Source organism: Eublepharis macularius, chromosome 1 (genome assembly GCF_028583425.1).
Source record: "Eublepharis macularius isolate TG4126 chromosome 1, MPM_Emac_v1.0, whole genome shotgun sequence".
Classification (NCBI taxonomy): domain Eukaryota; kingdom Metazoa; phylum Chordata; class Lepidosauria; order Squamata; family Eublepharidae; genus Eublepharis; species Eublepharis macularius.
Window position 1 is genome coordinate 138,459,903 of NC_072790.1, and position 24,597 is coordinate 138,484,499.

The following is a 24,597-nucleotide window of genomic DNA, read 5'->3' on the forward strand; positions in this document are numbered from 1 at the left end:
ACTCTCGCAAGTGGCGCAAGCAGCACTCCATCAAGAGTGGGGAGCCGGAGTCACATATGCATAGACCCCAGGCCCACATGCAGGACCTCTGTCTTTGTGGGATTTAATTTCAACTGACTCTGTTTCAACCACCTAGTCACAGCTTCAAAGACACGTTCCAAGACATCCGGGGCAAAGTCGGGCCAGCCGTCCATCATCAGATATAAGTGGGTGTCATTGGCATATTGATGACATCCAAGTCCGAAACACCGCACCAATTGGGCGAGGGGGCGCATATAAACATTAAACAATAGTGGGGAGAGTATCACCCCCTGAAGGACGCCGCACACCAGTGGGTGGCGGGATGACAGTTTCTCCCCAAGTGCCACCCTCTGTCCCCGACCGTGGAGAAAAGAGACGAGCCACTGTAAGGCAGTCCCTTGTATCCCCACATCGGTGAGGTGGTGGGTCAATAGATCATGATTGACCGTGTCGGACGCTGCTGACAAATCCAACAATATCAGCAGCGCTGATCCGCCACCATCCAGTTGCCTGTGGAGATCATCAGTGAGGGCATCCAGCAACATCTCTGTCCAGTGACCTGGGTGGAAGCCAGACTGGAAGGGATCTAGGGATGAGGAAACCCTGTAGCTGCTCCACCACTGTCCACTCAATCACCCAGAAATGGAAGATTCGAAACTGGGTGGTAGTTGAGCAGGTCAGTGGGGTCCAAAGATGGTTTCTTCAGTAGAGGCCTAACCAAAGCTTCCTTCAGTGCTCCAGGAAAGACCCCAGAGTTCAAGGACATGTTGACAATGGCCTCCAAGGCAGTCTGTAGCCCATCCACACTGGCCTTCACCAGCCATGACAGGCACGGGTCCAAGGAGCACGTGGCAGGTCTCACCGCTCGCAGTGTCCTATGAATCTCATCTCCAAAGAGTGGGTTGAATAGATCTAATATTGGTCCAGTAGATGGCCAAGGGGCCTCTAGTTCACATACTGTATCAATTGTGGCTGGCAATCCTTCTTTGTGGCTTTCACCGCCATCTCATAGGCTTTCATAAACGTCCTATAAGATGTTCTTGCTTCTTCATCGCGAGATCGTTGCCACACTCGCTCAAGCCATCTTAGTTCCCGCTTCATCCGTCGTAGCTCCTCAGTGTACCAGGGAGCCAGTCTGGTGCGGGGGCGAAGAGGGCGACGGGGGGGGGGATTTCATCGATGGCTTCGGAGAGACGGACTTGCCAGTCTTCCACCAGCTCATCTAACGAACTGCCAGGGAGTATTGGATCCCTCAGAGAATTCTGGAAACCAATAGGATCCACGAGTCTCTGCAGGAAAGCATAAATAAGCTCGCCGCCCTTGCAGGGGGGGAGGGGAATATGCAGCCGGGCCTTCAAAACCGAGTGGTTTGACAATGGCAGCTGCTCAACTACTTTCATCCCCATCCCAAAGATCAAAGCTAGTGTGTGTCCTGCTTGGTGTGTGGGAGTCGCCCTCCCTTACCCAGGTCTCAGTCATGCACACCAGATCCATATCATTCGCTGCAAAATATTCATGCAGTGTCCTGGTTTTATTATTTGTGGATCTGGTGTTGCACAACATCAGTGTCGAAGGGGAGTTAAATTTTCTAACTCCACATCCAGCATTTCTCAGGATGGGATGAAGGTTGGAAGTACACCGAGCCCTACCATATCTCTGTTGTCTCCTCATCCTATCTTGCATCGCACTGCCTTACCTCCCTCGTCCCCAGAGTACTGGGATCCCCAACCCCATACCAGCCGCTCTCTTTGTCCACCACCCTCTGACTCACTCTAATTCCTCCAGCCACTAGAACTTTAAATTGCAACTCTGGGATTTTCCAGCATACAGTTGTTTGGGCCAGTAAACAACCAATCAAGGTTGAATACATAAATCTCCATAAATAATATATCCATCCAAAATCCATACTAATCCTAGTGGCCAGTACCACTAGGATAGTGACTGGGGGCACCTTGTTCAGGGGCCATAGAATTGGACCCCTGGGTTCAAGCTTCCTAAAACTTGAGGATGTCTTTAGTGGCGAGGAAGGAGTAGATTTCCGGCAAATTTGGTGGCGTTTGCTTGAACTCTGCCCCACATAGGGAATAATGGCAAAATAAATTCAGGTTTCTCTAATCTTGCTGAACAGGATTAGAGAATCTGACCTGGATTTCAGGGATACCAAATTTAATGATATTCCTAATACCTGGATCTGGTTTCAACCAAACATTTTTTTGGTCCATATTCCTTTTAGCCAGGGATCCTGGAAGTGTTTTGCTTTCTTCTGGGAATTGAGGAGGGTCACTGGGGCAGTTGGGGAGGATAGTTGAATTTCCTACATTGTGCAGTGGGTTGGAGTAGATGACCCTTTGGGTCTCTTCTAGCTTTGTCTTTCTGCATTTCATTATTTTCAGGAAGGGACTCTGAAGAACTGAGTCACATTGAGGTGGATGACATATAAATTTTATTCATTTATTTAAAGGCATTTATTAGCCACCTTTCCATGTAGAGGAGCTCACAATGGCTTACAATATAACACAAACAAAAAATTACATTAAAAAGTTGCTAAACAAAAGCCATCCTAAATAAGTCTTCAGCTGTCTCCTGAAGATAGAGTGAGAGCACCAAACACACTGCAATCACTAAAAAGCCCTCTCTCATGTACCTACCAGTCAAGCTTTTTTGACAGACAGGAGGGCCTTTCTCTGTGATCTTAATTCCAGGCATGAATGTATCCTAACTCCTCAGCTGGAAGTTCTGGACTTAATTAAAAACCAGGATTTTTTCAGGTCCTAATGGCACAACCCAGAGTTGTTAGGGAGATTGTGTATCTACTAACCCATATATGTAACTTATCACTAAAACTAGCCACTGAACCAAAGGAGTGAAGAGAATAGCAAATTTTACACCAATTTTTAAAAAGCGATTGGAAAAGAACCAGAAAATTACATGCCAGTTAGTCTAATGTCTGTCACAAGCAAATTAGTAGAAACTGTAATCCAAGATAGAGTTATTAGGCACATAGAGGAACAAAGCCTGCTGAGGGGAGATCAGCATGGCTTCTGCTAAAGGAGGTCCTGCATCACCAACCTTTCGGAGTTCTTTGAAAAAATGAACATACATGTCAGTGACGCTGTAGACATTATATACTTGAACTTTCAAAAGGCTTCTGACAGGTACCTCACTAAAGACCCCTGGGTGAGCTTAGCTAAGAAGTCCTATGGATAAAAATTGATTAATTGACAAGAAGTAGAGGGTCAGAATAAATAGACAGTTCTAGCAATGGAAGAAAGTAAGCAGTGGGGTCCCTCAAGGGTCTGTTTCGGGGCATCTCTATTTAATTAGTTTATAAAGTATCTGGAACCGGGGATGAGCAGTGTAGTGGCCTAGTTTGCAGATGATTGTGAAAACCATGGTCAATCGTGAGGAGTTACAGAAGGAGCTCCAGAAATTGCCTGAGTAGGTAACAATGTGGCAAATGAAGTTAATTGTAGGCCAGTATTGGATAATGTCTATGGGGAGGGACTGTAGTTCAGTGGCAGAACATTTGCTTTGCATGCAGAAGGTCCCAGGTTCAATCCACAGCATTCAGCTAAAAAAAGCAGGTGGTAAGGCGATGTGAAAGACCTCTATCTGAGACCTTGGGGAGCTCCTTGCCTGTCTGAGTAGTTAGTAGTGATCTTGATGGACCAAGGGTCTTATTCAGTATAAGTTAGCTTCATGTGCTCTGAAATATGTCTGAATTTTTATTGTTTCCCCTTCCTCTATAGCTTTGTATGCACTAAATATTTAATAGTTTTGAATATTAAAGGAGGCGCTCCTGAAAACCATTGGTGTTATAGTTGTTGAGGATTGTTTGATGGAGAGATTGCATTGCCTGCTTTGAAATGACTAGATTTTATTTTTCTTACTTGTTACCATTCATTATGTAATAACAGCGTCTGAGGAAAATTTAGAGATCAAAGGCAGCTCTTCTAGTTCAGAATTGGTTTGCCCTTGGTCTGTCTAACAGTAGCCAAGTGCATTTGAGATAGTTATCTTTGGTAGGTGTGCTGAAAATGGGACTCATTTGGTTTCAGGCTATCATACCTATGTGGAAATTGTTCTATATAGCAATTACATCTGCAAGGGGAACCAGTTGCCCCCTTGCTGTCATATAGGAAAGTGAGAAGCAGATACAATGCAAGCTTGGTTTTGTATGTATTTCTCTTTTGTATGTTGTAGGCAAGAGATACTGTAGCTACTGCAGATATTATAGCATAGTGGCTTTGTTCAAATCTTCACTTTGCTGTAAAGCTCACTAGGTGAATTTAGGCCACTCTGTCTAACCTTCCTCACAAGGTTGCTTTGGAGAATAAAGTGGTAGAAGGTAGAACTATGTACCCTGAGCTCCTTGGAAGAGAGATAAAATTAAAAAGGCAATACAGGCTAAAATGGATGAATTGTGATTCTTTCATGATCTTGTTCTTAATAATGGTGTAGTTATAGAATACATTATAGTGTTACTAGGACACTAATTTATCACAGTATTTTGAGACAGTAAACTGACTTCTTTCTTTTCAGTTTAATTTTGTTGGAAGAATCCTTGGGCCCAGAGGACTAACTGCTAAACAGCTTGAGGCTGAAACAGGATGTAAGATCATGGTCCGAGGCAAAGGGTCCATGAGAGACAAGAAAAAGGTAAGAGCAGCAACCAAAATGGGTTATATCCCATTTTGCATAATTTTGTGAATGTGCATTGAAGTAAACCTTGTTGCTTTTGTTTAACAGCAGAAGTGTATATTTGGGTTGGAGTCTTAAGATTCCAGTACCCACAATTTTAGTATTGTTGCCAGTCCTTGACAGAGATCAGCAGATAGTTTTGAGATACCCTTTGTGAAGAAACATGTCATTTCATTTCCAGGCTATCTCTGTCCAACCAAGTCCACAATTGCACATCAGTCTGATGAATGGTGCCTTCTGCCTTGAATATTTTTGAGCTTCCAGAGTAAGGGCTGGACCTAACAGCATTCTCAAGCTGTGAAACTGCTGTTTAAGGGAGAGTGCAACCCCATCTTCTTTTGTAAATTGGAATAACATCTTCTAGAACCTACCAACAGAACCTGCCTGCCAACAGGACATCCATCTCACCTAGATTGAGTTTTAGCTTCTGTCGGGCATATCCTGAACCTGTTCTGTTCTTCCACTGCCCCTCTTGATTTATATGTAATAATGGATTTTCTCCAGATTACGTTTTGTAATTGTTTCATGTAGATTTCAAGCAGCATGGGGGATAAAATAAAAGCTTGTGAAACATTATACCATAAATGTGATGGTGCTGAACTGTATTTCCCAAGCAGCACTTTTGGAAATGTCCTTGCCAAATAATGGTGAAATCACCAAGTAGGACCAGAATCACTTATCCATGCAGACGCTTAGCATGTTGGTTGCAGTATGACTGTTGTGGAAAGACATGTCATGTATGATTTGAGAATCAAGCAGACTTCTAAACTCTGAGTTGTTAGAACATAAAATAATACAAATTCACTCATGTTATATATCAGTGCTTGAATTTGATTGGAGGGTTCCGACATCTGTATTTCTCAGTTTTTTCCTTCCGTTTTAATACACACATTTGATGACCTGTTTACCATATTTTGTTTTATTTCAAAAGTCAAATGTTGTCTCCCTGTTCTTTCTTTATCTAGAAAAGTAGCCTTAAACTGAAAATTTGAGAATGGAGACTCATGTTAAGAGTTTTAATATGAAGACTTGGCTTTAAAATTTTTCAAATTCAGATTTCCTTTTATAAAACAGGCAAAATAAAACCTTGCAAAGTATAATGCACTTTTATAACGTATAGATTAAATGCACAAAAATGATATTCATCTATCATGCTGCATATGCTGGTGCCATAGCACTGCAGAGTTTGCACTTAAAGAGTATATATCTCTGGACAGTTTCTACCTATGTGAGTGGCAAATTAAGAACAAAAATATTATTGGCATTGGAAATAACCATTAAAAATAAACAGTTTTAAAATCTTAAACTGACTTTAGAGTAGGGCAAGGTGGTACAGTGTTGGTAAAGCCAAAGTACAGTCCCAATATTTAATAAGAAATTTGGAAGTTGCAGGGATTCACAGAAAAAAAAACAAAAAAAAATTAGCTTCATTGTTGGTCTTCTGTGCAGTCCCACATGGGACTGAGCATGCACAGGCCTGCCCATCGGAGGTTTTTTGTAGCTTTTGACCACTAGAGGATGCCCACTCTCTCCCAGAATGCAAACACGGCTGTTCTCCCGCTGAGGCAGAGGACATCTTGATGGGTGATTCCCACTCTCTAGTCTCAGGAACAAGTTTTCTACTTCCTGTCTTCCTAGTGGGAGTCACCCTTTCTTTCAGTTTTCATTCCTGCCTCAACAGAGAGAGCAGCTTCATCCATGCGCTGCCTTGCCTTTCAACTGTTTTTCTTCCTTTTCTTCACTTCTGCCTTTCAGAACCTGATTCTTGCCTTATTTACTCCTTTCTAGTCTACCTCCTTGCTATTCTGTTTCTCCCTGCGCGCCTGCTAGAAGTCTTGCAAGGGAACCTTTCTCCTTTCTTCCTTCAGTTGTGGTGGCCATTTCATGGCAAGACAGAATCATGGACCTGCAGAACATGTTCTTCCATCACAATAGGATTCCTCTCTGAAGGAGAGTTGGAAGCCTCTCTCACTGCTGCTTCCTGGCAACAACCCTGGAGACAGTGGGGCAAACAACGAGGAAGCCGCACCTGCGGCTACTCATATCATGAAGAGACCAGAAGCGCAAAAGGCACTATTCCTCCCTGGGCAAAGGAAACATGTCAGCCATTTCTTTCCTTGCAAATGAGCGCAACACTGCCAACCAGCTGGGAAGTGGCTATGGAGTGGATTTCTCCACATCCTTAAGCCAGTCTAATGGCGTAAGACCCAGTGCGGGGCAGCCAAGCCGGTCTGAGATTCAACAGTCATTCGTGCCTCCAGAGCCCATGGCGAACGAAGAAGGGCTACTCATAAGTAAGGCGATGGGCTTGGGATCCGTGGTAGTACCTCAGGAATTCCTAAATGTCATTAGACAGATTTTTTAAAAAGAAACAAGCTATCTTATTATACCTCAGAAAGCCACGGCAGCCATTTCTGGCCTTGCCAATGCTGGCAACCTTGCCAACAGACCAGGAGGTGGCTGCGGAGTGGCTTCCCACATTCAAAGCAATCAGTAGGCCCATGGAATAGGTGCATGACCCAGTGAGAGCACAAAATAGCAATGACCCTAGGGTCCACTGCTGCTGATGGTCTACTTGTGAGTAAAGCAATTGGGTCAGACACTGCAATGCTATTCCCAGATTTTCTAAACTTGATTATATAAACTGAGACTGCCAATTTTTGTCAGAGTGCTGAGGGAAGAGACAGGCCTCCCTCTGGCCCTTCCTCTAGGCCTTCCACCCCCCAAATAGGGTACTGTAGAAGAGACCATTTCTTACAGAGGGAATCCTAGCAGGCCCTCTGAGGCTGTTAGAAAGGAAATGTATGCCAAAAAAGGAAACTGAAACTTACGTAGATAGTGAAGTTTTTTCTCCCTGTTGGTTCCATATATGCCTACACATCTTTTTTTCTTCCGGGGAATGGGGCCTGCTCTCCCCAGGGTTCTCAATCTCTTTTAATCAACACAGAGTAACTATATTCTGTAGAAACAAAGAAAAGAGCACAAGGCCTAGCAGGCCTGCAGCCAGCTCATGTAGACATGAGTAAACCATGAACTGGAGTGGAACTGCTCCAGTTTTTAGTATCCTGGGATGAACGTGAAACATGAAACAGACTCCACAGCATTACAGTTGCCTGTGCTGAGAGAGTTCTTGCTGCAATTGTGTTCATCCTGTCTCTGGAATCTTTCCTGTATGACACCATTTTTAACAAGAGACAGTTTGGTGTTATGGTTGGAGTGTTGGGCTGGGATCTAGGAGATCCAGATTCTCATGCCATTCTCCTTGGGAGACCTTCCTGTGGCCTTGTGCCTTTGGCATTCTCTAGGCCTGGCTTACCTTTGGGTTTGTTGTGTGGCTAGCATTGAAAAGGGTCCCCGGCCCTAGGGAGGCCCGCCTGGCGTCGACCAGGGCCAGGGCCTTTTCGGTCCTGGCCCCGGCCTGGTGGAATGCTCTGCCTTACGAGATTAGGGCCCGGCAAGATTTGCTTGCATTTCGCCGGGCCTGTAAGACGGAGCTATTCTGCCAGGCATATGGCTGATGCTGGGCATTCGGCTCTGGAGCTGCACGGTATGGATTCCAAACTGCGTCGACTATCCAGCTGCAGTTGCGTGAACATCGTGCTGGCCCTCTGGTCCCTCGTTAATCCATTGCCCCTATGCGAATTCAGATGCTGTTGCCCACACCTACTCCGCACTACTATATGTATTTGCTCTGGAAGAACCGCTGTGTGGAATATCAAATTTACATTGTGTTGCTTTTAATTATTTATATGTAAATATATGATATTTTTATATTTGCATAGTTGTAAGTTAATTGATTAGATGTAGTGTTTTTAAATGTTTTAAATGGTATGCGATGTTTGTATTCTGTTACCCGCCCTGAGCCTGCGAAAGCGGAGAGGGGCAGAATACAAATGTAATAAATTAAATTAAATTAAATAGAAGAGAAAGGAGATGTCACAAGGAATAATCAAGGCCAGGTATTTATTGATGACATTTACGAAATTGATGGGTCTAGTGATACCGAGTATCGCCGCCATCCAGTGAGATCAACTACATACAAGACCCTTACAGACTTCTGAGACTCTTCCAACTACAAATTATGAACAAGAAAGGTCTTTCCATTCAGTTCTCCCTCACAGTAAAAATAGATAAATAAAATAATATTTTTTAAAAATAAAAGCCTCATATGGTGGACAATTATGACCAGACTTCTTCAAGGAAAGCAACATTGCATTCCAGTAATAGAACAGGTTCCATGGACACCAGTCTGTCCAGATGGGGAGCTTCACTAGAAGATCCACCAGTGCGATAGTCCAGCAGTGAGATGAGACCCTCTGTCAACCTCCTGGAGCTTTGGGCAATTTATCTAGCCCTACTACACCTCAGACCGCAAATACTAGATGAACATGTTCTAATCAGAACAGACAGCATGTCTACCAATTTCACCAGGTGCTTCCATTCCGAGGCCAAAGTAACCGATGCGTTGACATCAGTGGCCAAGCATTCTGCTGTTTTCCTTCCAACCACTCCAATTCTCCTGAAGCCAATCGAGAAGATAAGAGAACAAAAACAAACAAACAAAAATCATATTGGTACTGCCCTACTGCCCTCAGCTCCCACAGCTCTCTGTTCTTCAACAGCTGTCAACACTTCCACCACTGACTTCTCTGATATCTCTGGATATATTCCAGCGATGCCAAGTTCCGCATCCACACCTGGAATAGCTACATTTAACTGCATGGAGAGTGAGCGAGACTCTCTCGGCTAGGTTATTCTCAAGAAGTAACCAACATGCGACTGGCCTCTATGACACAGTCCACTAACAGGATATATATTGCATCATAAAAAGCCTTCACAGGAGATGCAAAAGAAAAAGGGGCTAATGTCATGAAACCCAAAACCAGATCCATTCTATACTTCCTACAGGTTGGTCATGCAAACGGTCTCAGAGCCTCAATCTTAAGATATCAGGTCACAGTCTTAGCAACAGTACTGCCGCGGTACTAGAGTCTTGAGTCTGTCCAGACACCTCACATACGTAGCTCCCTCTAGAGTGATACTCTGAAGGATCTGCCACAGGTTCACCAATTTCTGACTTGGAAAATGCATACAGTTCTGTATGCTGATACTGGACACCCTTTCGAGAGCCTGTCAAGGAAATTCCTCTTATGTGCTTGAGGACTTCTTTCCTCTCTGCAGTTACATCTTTAAGAAGGGTATCGGACCTGGGTACCTGTTAATTAGCTTGAGCTACATATCTTACACAGGGACAAAGTGGTCCTGAGAACAGATCCTACCTTCATACCAAAAGTGATCACTCCCACAGATCACTGGAATTATGTCTACTATCAGTTGACCAAATACTTTTCATCCCAAAGAAGAAATGCGGCATGCTCTGGAAACAAGACTTATTCTAAAAGCATTTCTTTATAGAACAGAGCAGGGTGGATTTGATTTAAATCAAACTGATTTAAATCACGATTTAAATCACTAGCCATTAAGGCTTGATTTAAATCATAGTTTTCTACATAAAGACTAATTCTTGCTGGTATAACTTTAATACGCAAGTAGATGCCTGCCTTACCGATAGGTAAAGGAACTTCATTAAAGTATTCCCAAATTGGGTCTCTTTTACGGCCTGCTGCCATTATAGGTTTTTTCCTCCAAGGAAAGAATGTGATAAACCTCAGGTCATACACACAAAAGATCCAAAGACTTGTGCAGTATTGTGCTCAAAAAGTTTCACTTTCATTTTGTACTGCTTGCCCCTCCCTCCTCACACTTAGTTTCTTCTTGTGCAGATCTATTCCACTCCAAACAATCAGAAAAATATTGTTTCTATTCACTGAACTTCTTGAAACTTAGCACTGGAGGGGTTGATTCTGTCTTCATAGGTTTGTAGAACAATAGGATTAAGGTCTTTTTCTCAACTCTGTTCATGTTACAACATTTTTGCTGTGAAGAAGAGGCATGTGATAACTGCTGAGCTGACACAAATTCAGTTTTGAGAACTGCAAAACCAAGCATCTGTGATAATATCTTGTAGGCAGAGAAACTGCCCAATAATCTTACAAAAACCTCTGGAAGAGCATGACATTGTGAATGGATTAATGGAATTTATTTTCCAAAAAAATTAAACATATACAGCCTTATTCTACATAATTAAAAACTAATCTTTATTTCATGATGGAATAACCTTTGGATGGTAATATATTTTCCTCAAAAAGCATTTTATTTAAAAAAATCCGATTTAAATTAAAAAAAATCCGATTTTTTTTATTTTTTTTAAAAAATCATTGATTTTTATCCACCCTGGAACAGAGTAAATCTGGAAAACAGCTTTCTTATTTATCTGTACATCCTCACCGATTAAAGGAATGAGGATGTCTAAATCTACCATTAGCAGTAACTTCAGAGTGTACATAATCGAAGCACACAATTTAAATACTAGACATACCAGCTAGGATTACTACTCACTCAATATGAAGTGCTGCACCAGCACAGCATTTGCCAGACATGCTACAGTTAAGAGATTTGCAAGGCAGCTACTTGATCATCTGTATCTACCTTTGTTAAACACTAAGCTGAACACTTATGACTTAGCTGATGCATCTGAGTAGTACAACATATTTTATGACCATATGACACTCAACCACCCAGAAAATAGTGACACTGCTCTGGGAGGTCCCATCAAGATGTCCTTTGCCTCAGAGGGAGAATGGACTATTGGATACTCACCGTGAAGGTTCCTTCTCCTCTGAGGAAAGTAGGACATCTTGCCCCTCCCAAAGTCATTGTCTTTTCACTCTCTTCTGCCTGACAAATTTACTTCCTGTCCTGATGTTTCCCCTTAATATGTTTGTTCTCACCTTTCTCCTTGTCATTCAATTCTAGACTGTCGTATTCATAATTATAACGCTATAACTGCTTTCCGAGTTGCCAAATCTGTAAGAAAGGGTGACTCCCTCTAGGAAGACAGGAAATAGAAACTTGTTCCTGCTTCCCTGACTAGAGGGTGGGAATCACCCATCAAGATGTCCTTTCCTCAGAGGAGAAGGACCCTTCACAGTTAGTATCCAATGGTCTGTTTTCCTGCTGAAACAGGTAAGGTGTGGCAACCCTCTACTCTGTTCCTCTTTCGCCGTTCTTAGGAGAGGTTCAGTAGCATTCTTGTATTTATTATTAGGAAACAAGGCTGTTCTAAGAAAGAAAGATTTGTGAGTTAAAAATGGCCGAGAGGGCTCTCTTCAAATGGTGCATGCAATGCAACTTTAAAATGACCAAGACAGATGGACATGCTCTTTGCTTATTCTGTCTTGGTGAGGGTCATAACGTAAACATTGCCAGAGCTTCACGCCTAAAGCTCTTGCCTTAAAGCCACACTGTGGGAAAAGGCTCTCTTGGCTACAACAAGCCTGACTATAATGGTCACTAAGTCTTCTGCGATAGCAGAGCTGGCTGAACACTCAGAACCGACCACTATCCTGGTTCAGATGATCAGAGACCCAAGCCTGTCAGGGTCAACATCCTCTCAGAACCGATAACCACCATTGATTCCTGAGGCTTCAAGCTTATCAGATCCGACCTGGAGCAGACACCGCTCAGAATTGAGATCTTCCACCCATTTGGATCTGACCAGACACTCTCAAATCTGATGCTTGAAATTGAAAGACTCGACACCAAGGCCCACTGAGGCAACTGCTTGATCGGCTCCGAGCACCTGTAGAGCTCCAACTATTGATGAAGCAATTATAGAGCCCCTTAAGATAAAAACACGTTCCAAAACAAAACGTGTGTCTTAAGAGGAAGGATGCCACTAAGAAGGGGTGCAGAGAGACGCCCCAGTTGGATATGGAATAGATCAAGCATCCGTATACTTCTTTCATGCACTTATTTCATGTTCTCCATTGCTTTCATAGGTGCCATTATGCTTCTCTAAGCATAACAGCTTTTGCCTCTGTAACTAGTTTTCATAAAAGAACATGATCCTTGATTATTTTGGCTGCCCCTTTCTCACACGGTTTGCAGCTATATAGTATATTTCTCCAATGGTCCTTGGAGTGGTGCAGTCCTCATGAATGGGATATAGCCCCTCCTCTCCGAAGGCAGGATCAGTCAGTGGATTTTGATCTTGTAGGGGAAGGGCTTGTCTCAGAGATCACCAGTATTCTGTTTGCAGCTATACTGGAATATTTTCAATCCCTTTTTATAATAAACTTTCACATGAAATTTGCCTCAACTGGCATCACACAAAGAATATCATTTCTATGTTGTGACTTGTTCACCCAATTTGGAGAGCTCCTATGGAGTACTTAATAATGTGCTTTGTAATCCACCGTTATGAATAATTTACTGTTATTGGCTACCAGTTTGGTGTAGTGGATAATAGCGTGGGATTCTGATCTGGAGAGCCGGGTTTGATTCCCCACTCCTCCGCTTGAAGCCCGCTGGGTGACCTTGGGTCAGTCACAGCTTCTAGAAGCTCTCTCAGCCCCACCCACCTCACAGAGTGATTATTATGGGGAGAATAATGACATATTTTGTAAACCGCTCTGAGTGGGCGTTAAGTTGTCCTGAAGGGCAATATATAAATTGAATGTTGTTGTTGTTGTTACCTTGCTGCTTATCTGTGACTCGATCATTTTTGAATAAGGCAAAGGGCATGGGTCCCCATGCAGGTCCTAGTGAGTGTACTGCTTATTTCCCTTCATTGTGAGAACAGTTAGCTCCTGGTGTTGTTTTTCTTCAGTCACATATATAGGCTGTATGCTGACAGAGAAGTAAATTTTAGAGCTCCAGTTCAAGAATCGGCACTCAGATCCCCTTCCTTAAAGGAGTTTTGTGTTTTTGTGTGCATGCCTTGTTGGCAGGACTCATTTTCTTTACAATCTGTTATCTTCTGACTGCTGTGCTAATAGCAGCTCTACAATTGTTCCTCAAGAATTGCTTCATTTTGTATTTACTCTTAAGCTTTAGCTTTAACAGCCCAGGCTGCCTATATTATAGCATGCAGAGGAGTTAGCCGTGTTAGTCTGTGGTAGCAAAATCAAAAAGAGTCCAGTAGCACCTTTAAGACTAACCAATTTTATTGTAGCATAAGCTTTCGAGAATCAAGTTCTCTTCGTCAGACGCTTGATACAGAGACTGGTCAAATACAGAGAGGAGGGAAAGAAGGGGAGGAGAGAGAAGAGGCAATTAGGGGGGGAAACCAAAACATTCCTTAGTATAGTATAGCAGGAAGTTTTGAAGTACTGCTGTGTATGTCAGGGAAAATGCATGATCTTTGTCATCTTTGATAGGGAGAAATTCATAATACAGAATCCTATGAATGTTATGCCCAATTTGCTAAACAGGTGGAGAAGAAGAATTTTTCATTTAATGAGAGAACATCCTGACACTGTTCTCTCTCTCCCTTAATCCCTGGAGACAGGATATTATTTGGTCATTCTTTCTGCCTTCAGTTCTTTTCCTGTTTCCTCTGCAAGTGCAGGACTTTTGAAGAGCTCGGTGAACCTTTTGGCTTTTTCACTGTGAAGTTCCTGGGTCACCTTTTCTTTGTCTCATGTGCTTTTGTGTTTTCCATTTGTCTCAGTCCCAGGGTTTTTTTTTTTAAACTTTAAAAAAGTAATTTAATTTTTATTTTTTTTAAACTTTAGATAAAGTTCTATTTGAAAAAGAAATAGAAATAACAATAGATTGAGCCTCCGTATATTCCTTTCATGTGCTTGAGATCTTCATCTGCCTATTCTTCAGAGGAAGAGGGAGAGATTACTAGAGATCCTGAGGTTCAAATGGACTGAGCACATGATAGTCAGTACAGACAGTGCTGTTCCCATAGATGTTCCTCGTAGTATCATCAAGAGATGCCCACTGACTATGGTACATAGCATTCCCTATCACAGAAGGTTTTGTAGACCTGATGAACACTATCTATGAGAAGTCAGCATTGAACCCACCAACTTCCAAGAAGGCTGAAAATCTGTATAGGATCAAAGAAGATACAGGCCTGTTCCTCTTCACCCAATCTCCTCCATCCTCACTGATCATGGAAGAGATGCAATCCAGGCAGAGACAATGCCGCCATTCAACTCCTGTTGATAAGGAGGGAAAGAAATTGGATGGCATTGGGAGAAAAATATGCTCATCATCCACATTTAATGTGAAAATCGCAAATTACATAGCCATAATGGGGGTATAGCAAATTTTCCTTTGGAACAAAGTGGGCTACCTTCCATGACCACTTACCTGATGAACAGAGGTCATTGGTGAAGGTGATCCAGGAGGAAGCACTGTGGCTCTCCAAGCAAAAGATCATCCCAGGGAGGAATGTAGCAAGTGCATCAACTTGCATCAGCAATTATATTGAGAAGGCATGTGTGGCTTCAATCAACAGCGCTGCTTGTAGAAATCTGTAACAGGGTAGAGGATTTCCCCTTCGAGGGATGCTCCCTCTTTTCTGAGAAAACAAGTAAGTACTTATCTCAAAAGAGTAAGGACAGACTAACGGTAAGGTCGTATGATGTACTGCCATCAAGTCAACAAGGGCCTACCAAGCCCAAATTTCAACAAGAACAGTACTAGGAACTGATCCTTTAGGTACCAACTTTATCAGGGTTACCAATATCCTCACAATCACCCTCCCTAGGGCAATTGGGAATTTCCAGAGAAGGAAGCAGGTGCACAGGCCTATACAGGGAACCCGTACTCCACCCAATAAGGAACAGGGTCACAATCCCAAACAATTCTGACTAGAACATAATCAAGAGCCGCAGTTTGAAGACAGGCTAAGTTTGTTTTACACAACATCGTGCCTTATCACATCTGATGGTGGGTGTTACAAATAATAAGAAATGGTTATAAAATTGAATTTAACTGTTTACCACATCTTGGTTTTCCTATCTTCTCTATGCAAAATCAGTCACCCAGTCTAGAAGCAGAGCTTAAGATGCTACTAGACAAAGGAGCAGTATAGGTAGTGTCAGACTTCGAAACATGAATGGGTTTCTACTCAAAAAAATTTCTAGTAGAGAAAAAAGATGGGGGATATAGACCCATCTTAGATTTGAGGAGACTGAAAAAGTATGCGAGTGTGTGCAAATTCAGGATTACAATGTTACACATGGTTCTAAAACTTCTTCCCCCAGACTCCTTGTTCACTGTACTAGACCTGAAAGATGCTTATTTACATATATCGAAACATTACTCTCACAGGAGATACTTATGGTTCACCTTTAAAGGGAATTGTTATCAATATCGAGTACTCCCTTTTGGGCTAGCCGCAGCTCCGAGGGTCTTTATGAAATATGTAACTGTCATAATCACCCACCTGAGAACCCAGGGTTGCTCCATTTACCCCCTTTGGATGATTGGCTCATCTCAGCTCAATCGGCTATGGAATTACAGGCTCATTTAGATCTGATTGTACAGACCTGTTTGGAGGTGGGCTTAGTGGTAAACTTAATCAGATCTTCCATCATGGTACAATTTATAGGTTCAATACTTGATGCTTTGGTCAATAAGGCCTTCCTACCTTTAGAGAGAATCAAAAAATTAAAGCATTAGTGGCCTCTTTTATTAAGTGCAGATTTCAGTTGGTGTTGGGTCTGATGGCAGCAACCACATCAGTAGTACCTCTAGCGGGGTTGCACATGAGAGAACTATAATTGTGGTTTATATCCAAACATTGCTCAGAAAGACACTCCCAGGAGAAAAAGTATAACATACTCAGGACTATACTTAAATCTTTACAAAGATGGCTCGCCATTTCCCATCTGTCCAGTTGTGAAATCACCATCACTACAGACGCATCCACATTGAGGTTATGCACTTTCCTCCTTCTCAGATATAGTAAAAAATCAGAAATGTGGAGATTCTCATGGACAACAGTACAGCAATGTTCTACTTGAACAAATAAGGGGGCACAACTTCCAAGTCCTTATGCATGGAAACCATATAAAGATGACACTAGGTGCAAGATCATGGGGTCTCATTGCAAGTACTCCACATCCCTGGGGTGGACAATGTTATTGCGGACAGGCTAAGCAGGATGAGCACAGACACCCACAAGTGGGAGATAAATGGTTCATACATTTTACCTGTGTTTCACATATGGGACTTTACAGAGATATGCCATAAGAGCCAATTGGAAAGCACACTTTTTCTTGCTGGAGGGGTAGAATAGAACCAGATTCACTGGGTGATGCATTCCAGCTAACCTTGGTAGGTCACATTTTTATGCATCCCCCTGATACCACTAATGGCCAGAGTAATGAGCAAGATGCAGACAGAAGGAAAAAGAGCTATAGTGGTGACCTCCTTTTGGCCCAGACAGCTATGGTTTCATCGACTTTACAAGATGGACAAACACAAGATATATCGGTTACCAACGAAACCAAATCTGTCAGGGAATACAATGCCACAATGTGGGCAGACTCAAACCAACAGCCTGGTTAGAGGAGTAGTAGAGGTCCTGTCATTGGGGTGGTGGAAGTCATATTAAATGGTAAAAGTCTATCTACCAGAAAATCGTACGCACCTAAATAGGAAAAAATTAATATATGGGCAGAGAATAAGGACATTAATGCTTACAGTTGTCCCTTCGCTCAGTCCTGCAATACTTACTGAGCCTAAGGAGAGAACGACTCTCTAACTTCTCTGTAAAGGTGTACGTGTACGTGATCTCGGTCTTCCACATGCCTGTTGATAGCAAGACAGTGTTCTCACATTACACTTCCAAATTATTCCTCAAGGGTTTGCAAAATATGTTCCTACCTGCTACAGGAATAGTGCTACAGTGATCCCTGCAACTCGTCCTGACCAAACTTATGACAAAACCATTTGAACCACTAGCCAGTAGTCACCTTGGAATATTATCCATTAATGTAGCATTATTGGTGGCAATAACTTCCTCAAAGAGAGTCAGTTAGCTAGCAGCTTTACACATTTAAGAAGGGACCCTCCCTTCTTAAAAATCCATGCTAAAAATAGTCTTAAGACCTTTCTTCAGAGTTTTTACCCGAAGTGGTGTCAAAGTTTCACATTTCTCAAGAATTGGTATTGGCTGTATTTTTCCCTAACCAGTCAAGTGAAGCGAAGAGAGCACTAGACACCTTTGATGTGCGGAGACCAATCTTGTTTTACGTAGACCACACAAAGAGTTTTAGGGCAGATGTACAATTATTTGTTTGTCGCTCAGGACCAAATAAGGGCAAAAGAGCTACAGCACAAACCATCACCAGAAGTGATGCAAGTATTGTCCATCAGTTCATTGGCATACCAGACATCTGGGAGCTGTAAATCTGAATGGATTTGTTGATTATGTGTAAATAATTGAAGCGGCCCTTGAAAAAGCATTGTGAAACAGATAGAGCTGACAGTCTGTTGGTTGGAGCGTGTGTCGACAGTGTCCTCCGTGCTTGTCTGATATCTGCAAGAGAAAAATTCAAAGGGTCATATGAGTGATTGAAATAGACAAGAACTGTCACCTACCTGGTACTTGTTGGGACCCTGCAGCTGATCCATTCCTCTGGACCTGGAAAGGAGAAAGCAAAAAGTGAATGAACTTGCTTAAACTGGTGGATGTTTAAAACATGATTTGGAGTATTGTTTTGAAAATCTTTGACTGTTTATTGGAAGTATTTATTGTACTATTTATTCCCTATTTATTACACTACATGCACTGTTGCACTTTCCTTATACTTGACAATACAAGGTTTGAATGTTTATTGCTTACATTTGTTAATTGTAATCCCTGGGAGGGTGAAACCCTCATCTTTAGTAGGTTTGTTCCTGAGGGAGCCTCATTTTGGTAGGGTTCTGCTGAAAACTTGACAGATTGTTGTGTTGCAGTCAAGTCTATACAGGACCAATAGGTTACTTACATCTTCATTTTTTTTGCTAAGTGTTGAGATGTGGAAAGAAACAAAAAAACAACAACCAGCAATACCAGATCATGCATATAAAATAGATACACTGATTTAAAAGAATATAATTGGGCATCCACTGTGTGTCTGTGGAAGTGTGAAGCTATAGCAAGAAAATTTGTTTTTAAAATAAGTTTGAGATATACTTATCTGAATTCTGCAAATGGATTTGATTTTTCATCTTATGTGATCTGTATAGAGTTTCACTGTGGAAACTCAAAAGTGGAAACTTCTGATTTATCCTAGTAGATTACCCGTGCTTTAGAAAAATGGCAACCTGAAACTCTTGCTTCCAAGGACAACTACATACAAGGTTGATTTTATTACAAATGTGATTGGTAGATTCCTACTGTGTACATACTTTTTAAGAACCTTCCGTCTGTCTGACTGACTGACACACACACACACACACACAGAGAGAGAGAGATGGGGGAATGTTTGGAGAAATTTTTGAAAAGGAGTATCTTTTCGGTAGAAGGTAACTAAACCGGAGCTGCATTTGGCTTTAGCAAGGACTTGAATACACTGGAGGATTTCTGTGGTTTTTTGTCAGTTCCCCCCTCCTGTGATAGACCTGGTGTTACACTTACACTGTTCCTGAGGGGTTTCCTGTACTGTAGAAGCAGTACTGGGAGCATCTATTTTACTGTTCTTTTGTCTGCCTTGAATAGGATTTACATAATAATTTGCCTACGCTGTCAGATCCTTTCTTGTAGAATCCGTATCTTGATTAACTCTTTCCTTTTTATCTGACCTAGATGACTTTGGGTTTTGTTATTCTACTCTACACACATCTAGGACAGCAAGGCTCCTTTTGAACCAAAACAAAGATTAATATTTGCCTATAGTTCTTTCTCCTGTATTGCCTGCTTACTCTGCACTATTTATTTATTTATTTATTTATTTATTTTATCATATTTATATTCCGCCCTCCCCGCAAGCAGGCTCAGGGCGGATAACAGCATTAAAAACATTTAAAACATTTAAAACATTTCATTAAACATTATCATATTGAGACTTGGGTGAAATCCAGCACCTATTTCCCAGAGTTTGGAGAAGTAATCTGTATTTGGAAGTAGCAGATGCTTCTCTTTTTCATTCCATTGCCCCATATGTCATGATCTGGGGCTTCCAAGGTAATCAGTAAGTTGGCAAAGATTTTCTACTTACTTGTGAGAGTGATCTTCTGGTTTCTTCTTTTGGATCATACTGATTTTAACTGAAATCTTGTATTGGGTTCTGTTTTGAGAAATTTAATTGCTATTGTTGTGATCTACCCAAACGGCTTCATTTGACAATAGGTTAGGATACTTAATATATATAATTTATTATGCATTAGAGTAAATCATTGGCAACATGGGAAACTAAAGATATCTATTGCAGATAGAGAGATATAAAATATCTAGAACTGTTCAAACTATAGAACTCCCCTCCCCGAAAACAAATTTTGGGGAAAATAGAAATATGTTCAATACTTTCCTGTTATGCTTAAACCCCTCTTCAATGTTCTGTCCAAATTTCTAATTATTTTCCCAGTTGAAAACTGAAGTCCTTAAATATTTACATTAGCCGTTTTCAGTCCCTGGGAAGATGCTAATTTTATTTCTAAGTTGAGCATTTTTGAAAAATCAGTTTCACATTTGAGCTCTTTCAGAATTCTTGAGTATATGCAGGGCTTTTTTTCAGGGGGAACACGGTGGAATGGAGTTCTGGCACCTCTTGAAAATACTTGGCAATAGTGCTTGAAAATAATAATATTATTAAAAATATTATTATTGAAATTAATAATCATCATCATATTATTTTTTAAAAAATATTTAATATTAATTATTTAATATTATTTATTTATAAAAAAACCGTGTGTTTCCTCCTCATTTCCCTCTTGACAGTTCCGCCACCTCTTTTCCCAGAAAAAAAACCCCTGAGTATATGTCATCTTGGCCTGGAAACTTGTTAATTTGTAACCTTTCAGTTAGCCTTTACTTTCAGTCCCTGGACTCTGTCTCTCTTCAGGGAGAGCAACTAAAGTACTTACTCAGGTGTGGGAATCTGTCCAATATTTTTCTTAGTGCAGGCTAATGTGAAGAATTAATTTACCTTGTCTGTAATCTATATATTATCTTTCAGAAATTCTTTGATATTTTTGCCTAGTAATCCTAATGGTGTATTTAGAGAAATGTTTATTTTTAGTAATACGCTCCTCAGATTTTTCAAATGCCTTATTGTCAACTTAGATATTTTCTTCATTTAGGGAAGGGTTCTGCTTTAATTATAGCTTGCTTGACTCAGCATGTTAACCATTTTGGCATCCTCTTGGACTGACTTACCTCCTCCATAATATGTGGCATACATTTCCTGTGTCTGTTAATTTGGATTCTGGAGTGTCCTACAGATTTCTGCCATTCCCTACTTTTAGTTTCTTTTCATTAATGCTATTAATGTTTGGACTTGGGTTTTTTTGCAATTTAGTGTGACTGTGTTGGACTTTTTTGACAGCCTTCCACGCAGTGAATTTGATAAAATATTGTGGTCATGGTTGCAAAGTGGTTCAGGAGTACTTACATCTCATACCAGCTTGTTGGCACTCACTACACATGTTTGTAATAAAGATTGTGTTCTCCCTATTCTATTGTACTGTTATATATCATATCTAGAAATGTTCTTTGTGACCTGAATGAAGTAAAGTGTGAATATAATAATCAGAATAAAGGTAGTTGCCACATTCTCCTCGAGTGAGGAGTTCAGATGCATATCCATGTGCTCTGGTTACTGATTTGCATGCATGCTCGGTAGTGAGTTTACTTTTTCCTGCATCATAATTCTAGGAGTCCATATGCAACCTTGATAGCACAAAGGAAACTGAATGAAGGGACATGGGTGGAAAACTGGTTTTCCCAGCCAGCTAAATAAATCAGTAGTTGATATGTTTATGGTAACACCCTCTCTCTGGATAATGGAGTATAGAGGAGAGTCATCAGCTCATCATTGAAAATCTATCAGAATATTTTTCTTTTCAAAAGCCCTGGTGTAGGTTATACTATAATTAAAAACTCACAATACCTACTTTGTCCCACCTTGACTTACATCTTTTTTAAAATAAAGTTTTATTGAAGAACCATATACAACTAATTAATTACTATACAGAACCAAACAAAAATACATTTGAAGTATATTATTTCAAGTACTTATAGAGAATCTACAATACACACCCAACCTAACTTGAAGTTAAGATTAGATAGTGATAGCACAGTGTCATTGCTGGTCCTATATTTAAGCTATGTTCTTCTTTTTCCCTTACTTAACTTTACAACATGATCATTTCTAAATACTATGATACAATCAACAATCTCTGACTTCTTAGGTTCTTCGAGATCTTCCATCTTCTTGTATTAAACCGTATAATACAACTAATTATCAGACAGGTAATTACTAATTACAGAGACTCGAAAAAACTGAGCACGTCTAGGGAAGCCCAAGTAATGGGCTGGGAAAGAAGACAGTTCAAAGGTTTCTGAGTGGATGAATGTCCCTCTCTGAAAGTATAATCCTATTGTCCAGTCACTTGGTCACATGACAAACTGCCCTATGGAGAAATTAAAATAAAGCAACTTGCCTTGTGTTGTATACTTGTTCTGTAGATAGTTTTCTGTTTCTCCTTTAATCCTGCAACTAAATGAAGCATGGATTCCAAATTAGTACATGGCATATTTTTAGAGGAAACTTTGAACATCTAACTTTTATAATTAGTAAAATGTTACACTAACCTGTTTAAGCTAATTATTGTGTTATAGATTTAATACTGTGAATTAGTTAATTTTCCCTAGCTAATTAAGTGAGCCGTGGTTCCTTTTTAAAAGGGCATTCTGTTTTATTACTATATGCTGTTAATGAGTGCCTTAAAATTAAGTCTTGATTAGGTTGCAGTCAATTTAAAAAAATATTGAAACAATCTGTACTGTGCTTTGGCTCCAGAAATATTCTTCTAAAACATCTAATCCCCTCAGGCTTGAAATTACATTGCTTCTATAGAAAATAACAAATGACCCCCACCCCCAAGAATTTTTAACCAGGGTATTTGACTGGTAATTTTGTCAGCTGCAAAAAAGTAAGAATCCATTCCATTGTGATTAAACATGAGGTGCCTGTATTAAGTCACTAGATAGTAGATACGCTGTCAACTTTTGTCTTAAAATTAAGTATTGAATAGGTTTCAGTATTAAGAAACTATTTGTACTGTGTGTAGGCTGCATTCAGACATGACAAACAAAGCCACATTTTTTTTGACATGAACAAGGCTAAAAACCTTGGGCTAATGCACTCCCTCATGCTGAGTTGCAACAGAATGCTAGTTATTTTAGAAAGTCTTAAATAAAAAAAACACTGATCTTGATTCATATGTCTTAAACTGGGATTGGTTTGTTGTCCTGTAATTTCCCTAACCCATCGGTACTGCTAAACCTCGTACTGTTAAATATTTAGGCTCTTGGCATAGGTGGTATTCTGCCTTTGCTGAAAATAATATAAGGTGAATACAGAGAAATAGCTTGCCACATTGTCAGATTTTCTGTTGTTAATGCTTAGTCTGCAAACGTGGTAAGACTTTTCCATATTTCCAACATGGTTGCACGATCAGCCTATAGGATACTGTAATTATCTTTCACCATGATGCCGATAACATGGAAGGGAGTTTTCCGAGGCTAAATAGATTACAACACTGGCCACAGAATTTTAATTTTATTGCACCAGATTGCTATGTACCACATTGGTAATGGTTCGACTGTGGATGTTTTTTTAATCAGGTACAAAATTCTGTACAAATATAACTGAATGTTTGTTAGTCTAGAAGTTTAACCCTAATTGTGCTTATATATAAAACAGATAATGCACATTACCTGACATGGATATCCCAGGCTATCTGGATCTCTTCAGATCTCAGAAGCTAAACAGGGTTGACCTTGATTACTAATTGGATGGAAGCAGGGGTTTTTTTCTGGGGAAAGAGGTGGCAGAACTCTCAAGAGTGAAAAGAGGAAGAGAAACACGGGTTTCTTTGAAATAATAATATTTTCAAATACTATTACTGAGTATTTTCAAGAGGTGCCGGAACTCCGTTCCACTGCGTTCCCCCTGAAAAAAAGGCCTGGATGGAAGACCTACAAAGAAGACCAGGGTCACCACTTAGAGGCAGATAATGACATTCTGTTATTCTCTTGCCATGAAAACCCCAGCACAGGGGGGGGGGTCATCATAAGTTGGCTAGGATTTAACAGCATTTTTCATCAAAATCAACGCACATTAAAATTTTACAGAATAGATGTAACTTTTGTCTTTAATTATTTGAGGTAATAAATATTTGCAGATAGTATACTGGTTCAAGTCAAACTTCCTTAAATTATTTTATACCAGTACATCTTCTAAATTATATTGACTTTGTAGGACATATCATAAAGTCATCTTGATTCTCAGTGTAGATGAATGTACTAGTTTAAAGAAGAGCTTAAATCGATGTACTTTGTCCAAATAAATTGCATTTATATAATCTTAAATGCTTGGCAGTCCATTTGAGAAATACAGGAGGATTGCTTCCATTTTCCATTGCATAGCACAGCAAAAGATGCATGTGATTTAAAGTCAAAATTTCAGATGCATTTTTTAAAAACATAGAAAGCAAAGTGGCATGGTATCTTATGCTTATTATGCATATTTTTCTTAACTTTTTAACGTTTTAACAAGACATCTGCAGATGTGTGACGGGCAATTGTCTTCTAATGAGAGGCTTGTATCTACAGGAGATAAAGAATAGAACTGATTGCTCACAGTCTAAATTTTTAAAAGCATTTTTGGATTTGCATATATAATTGGTATGCAATCAAAACTGTGACTGTAACTACTTGAAGCCACAAAATGAACGGCAATCATATATATGGGGGAAATAGGACATTTACATGTAAGTCTGTCTGGATATTAGAGT

General features: G+C 40.5%; 1 protein-coding gene across 7 annotated transcripts in view; it reads left to right on the forward strand.

The window, feature by feature from the left end:
* Nucleotides 1-24,597, forward strand: part of QKI (QKI, KH domain containing RNA binding) — a 277,266-nt gene that overhangs the window by 114,663 nt on the left and 138,006 nt on the right. For all 7 annotated transcript variants that reach the window (XR_008596476.1, XR_008596475.1, XM_054970351.1 and 4 more), the window contains exon 3: nucleotides 4,564-4,680. Coding sequence is in view for 5 of the 7 variants with exons in the window: in XM_054970351.1 (XP_054826326.1) it covers nucleotides 4,564-4,680 (117 nt within the window). In the remaining 2 variants the exon portion in view is untranslated. The remainder of the gene's footprint in view (nucleotides 1-4,563; nucleotides 4,681-24,597) is intronic.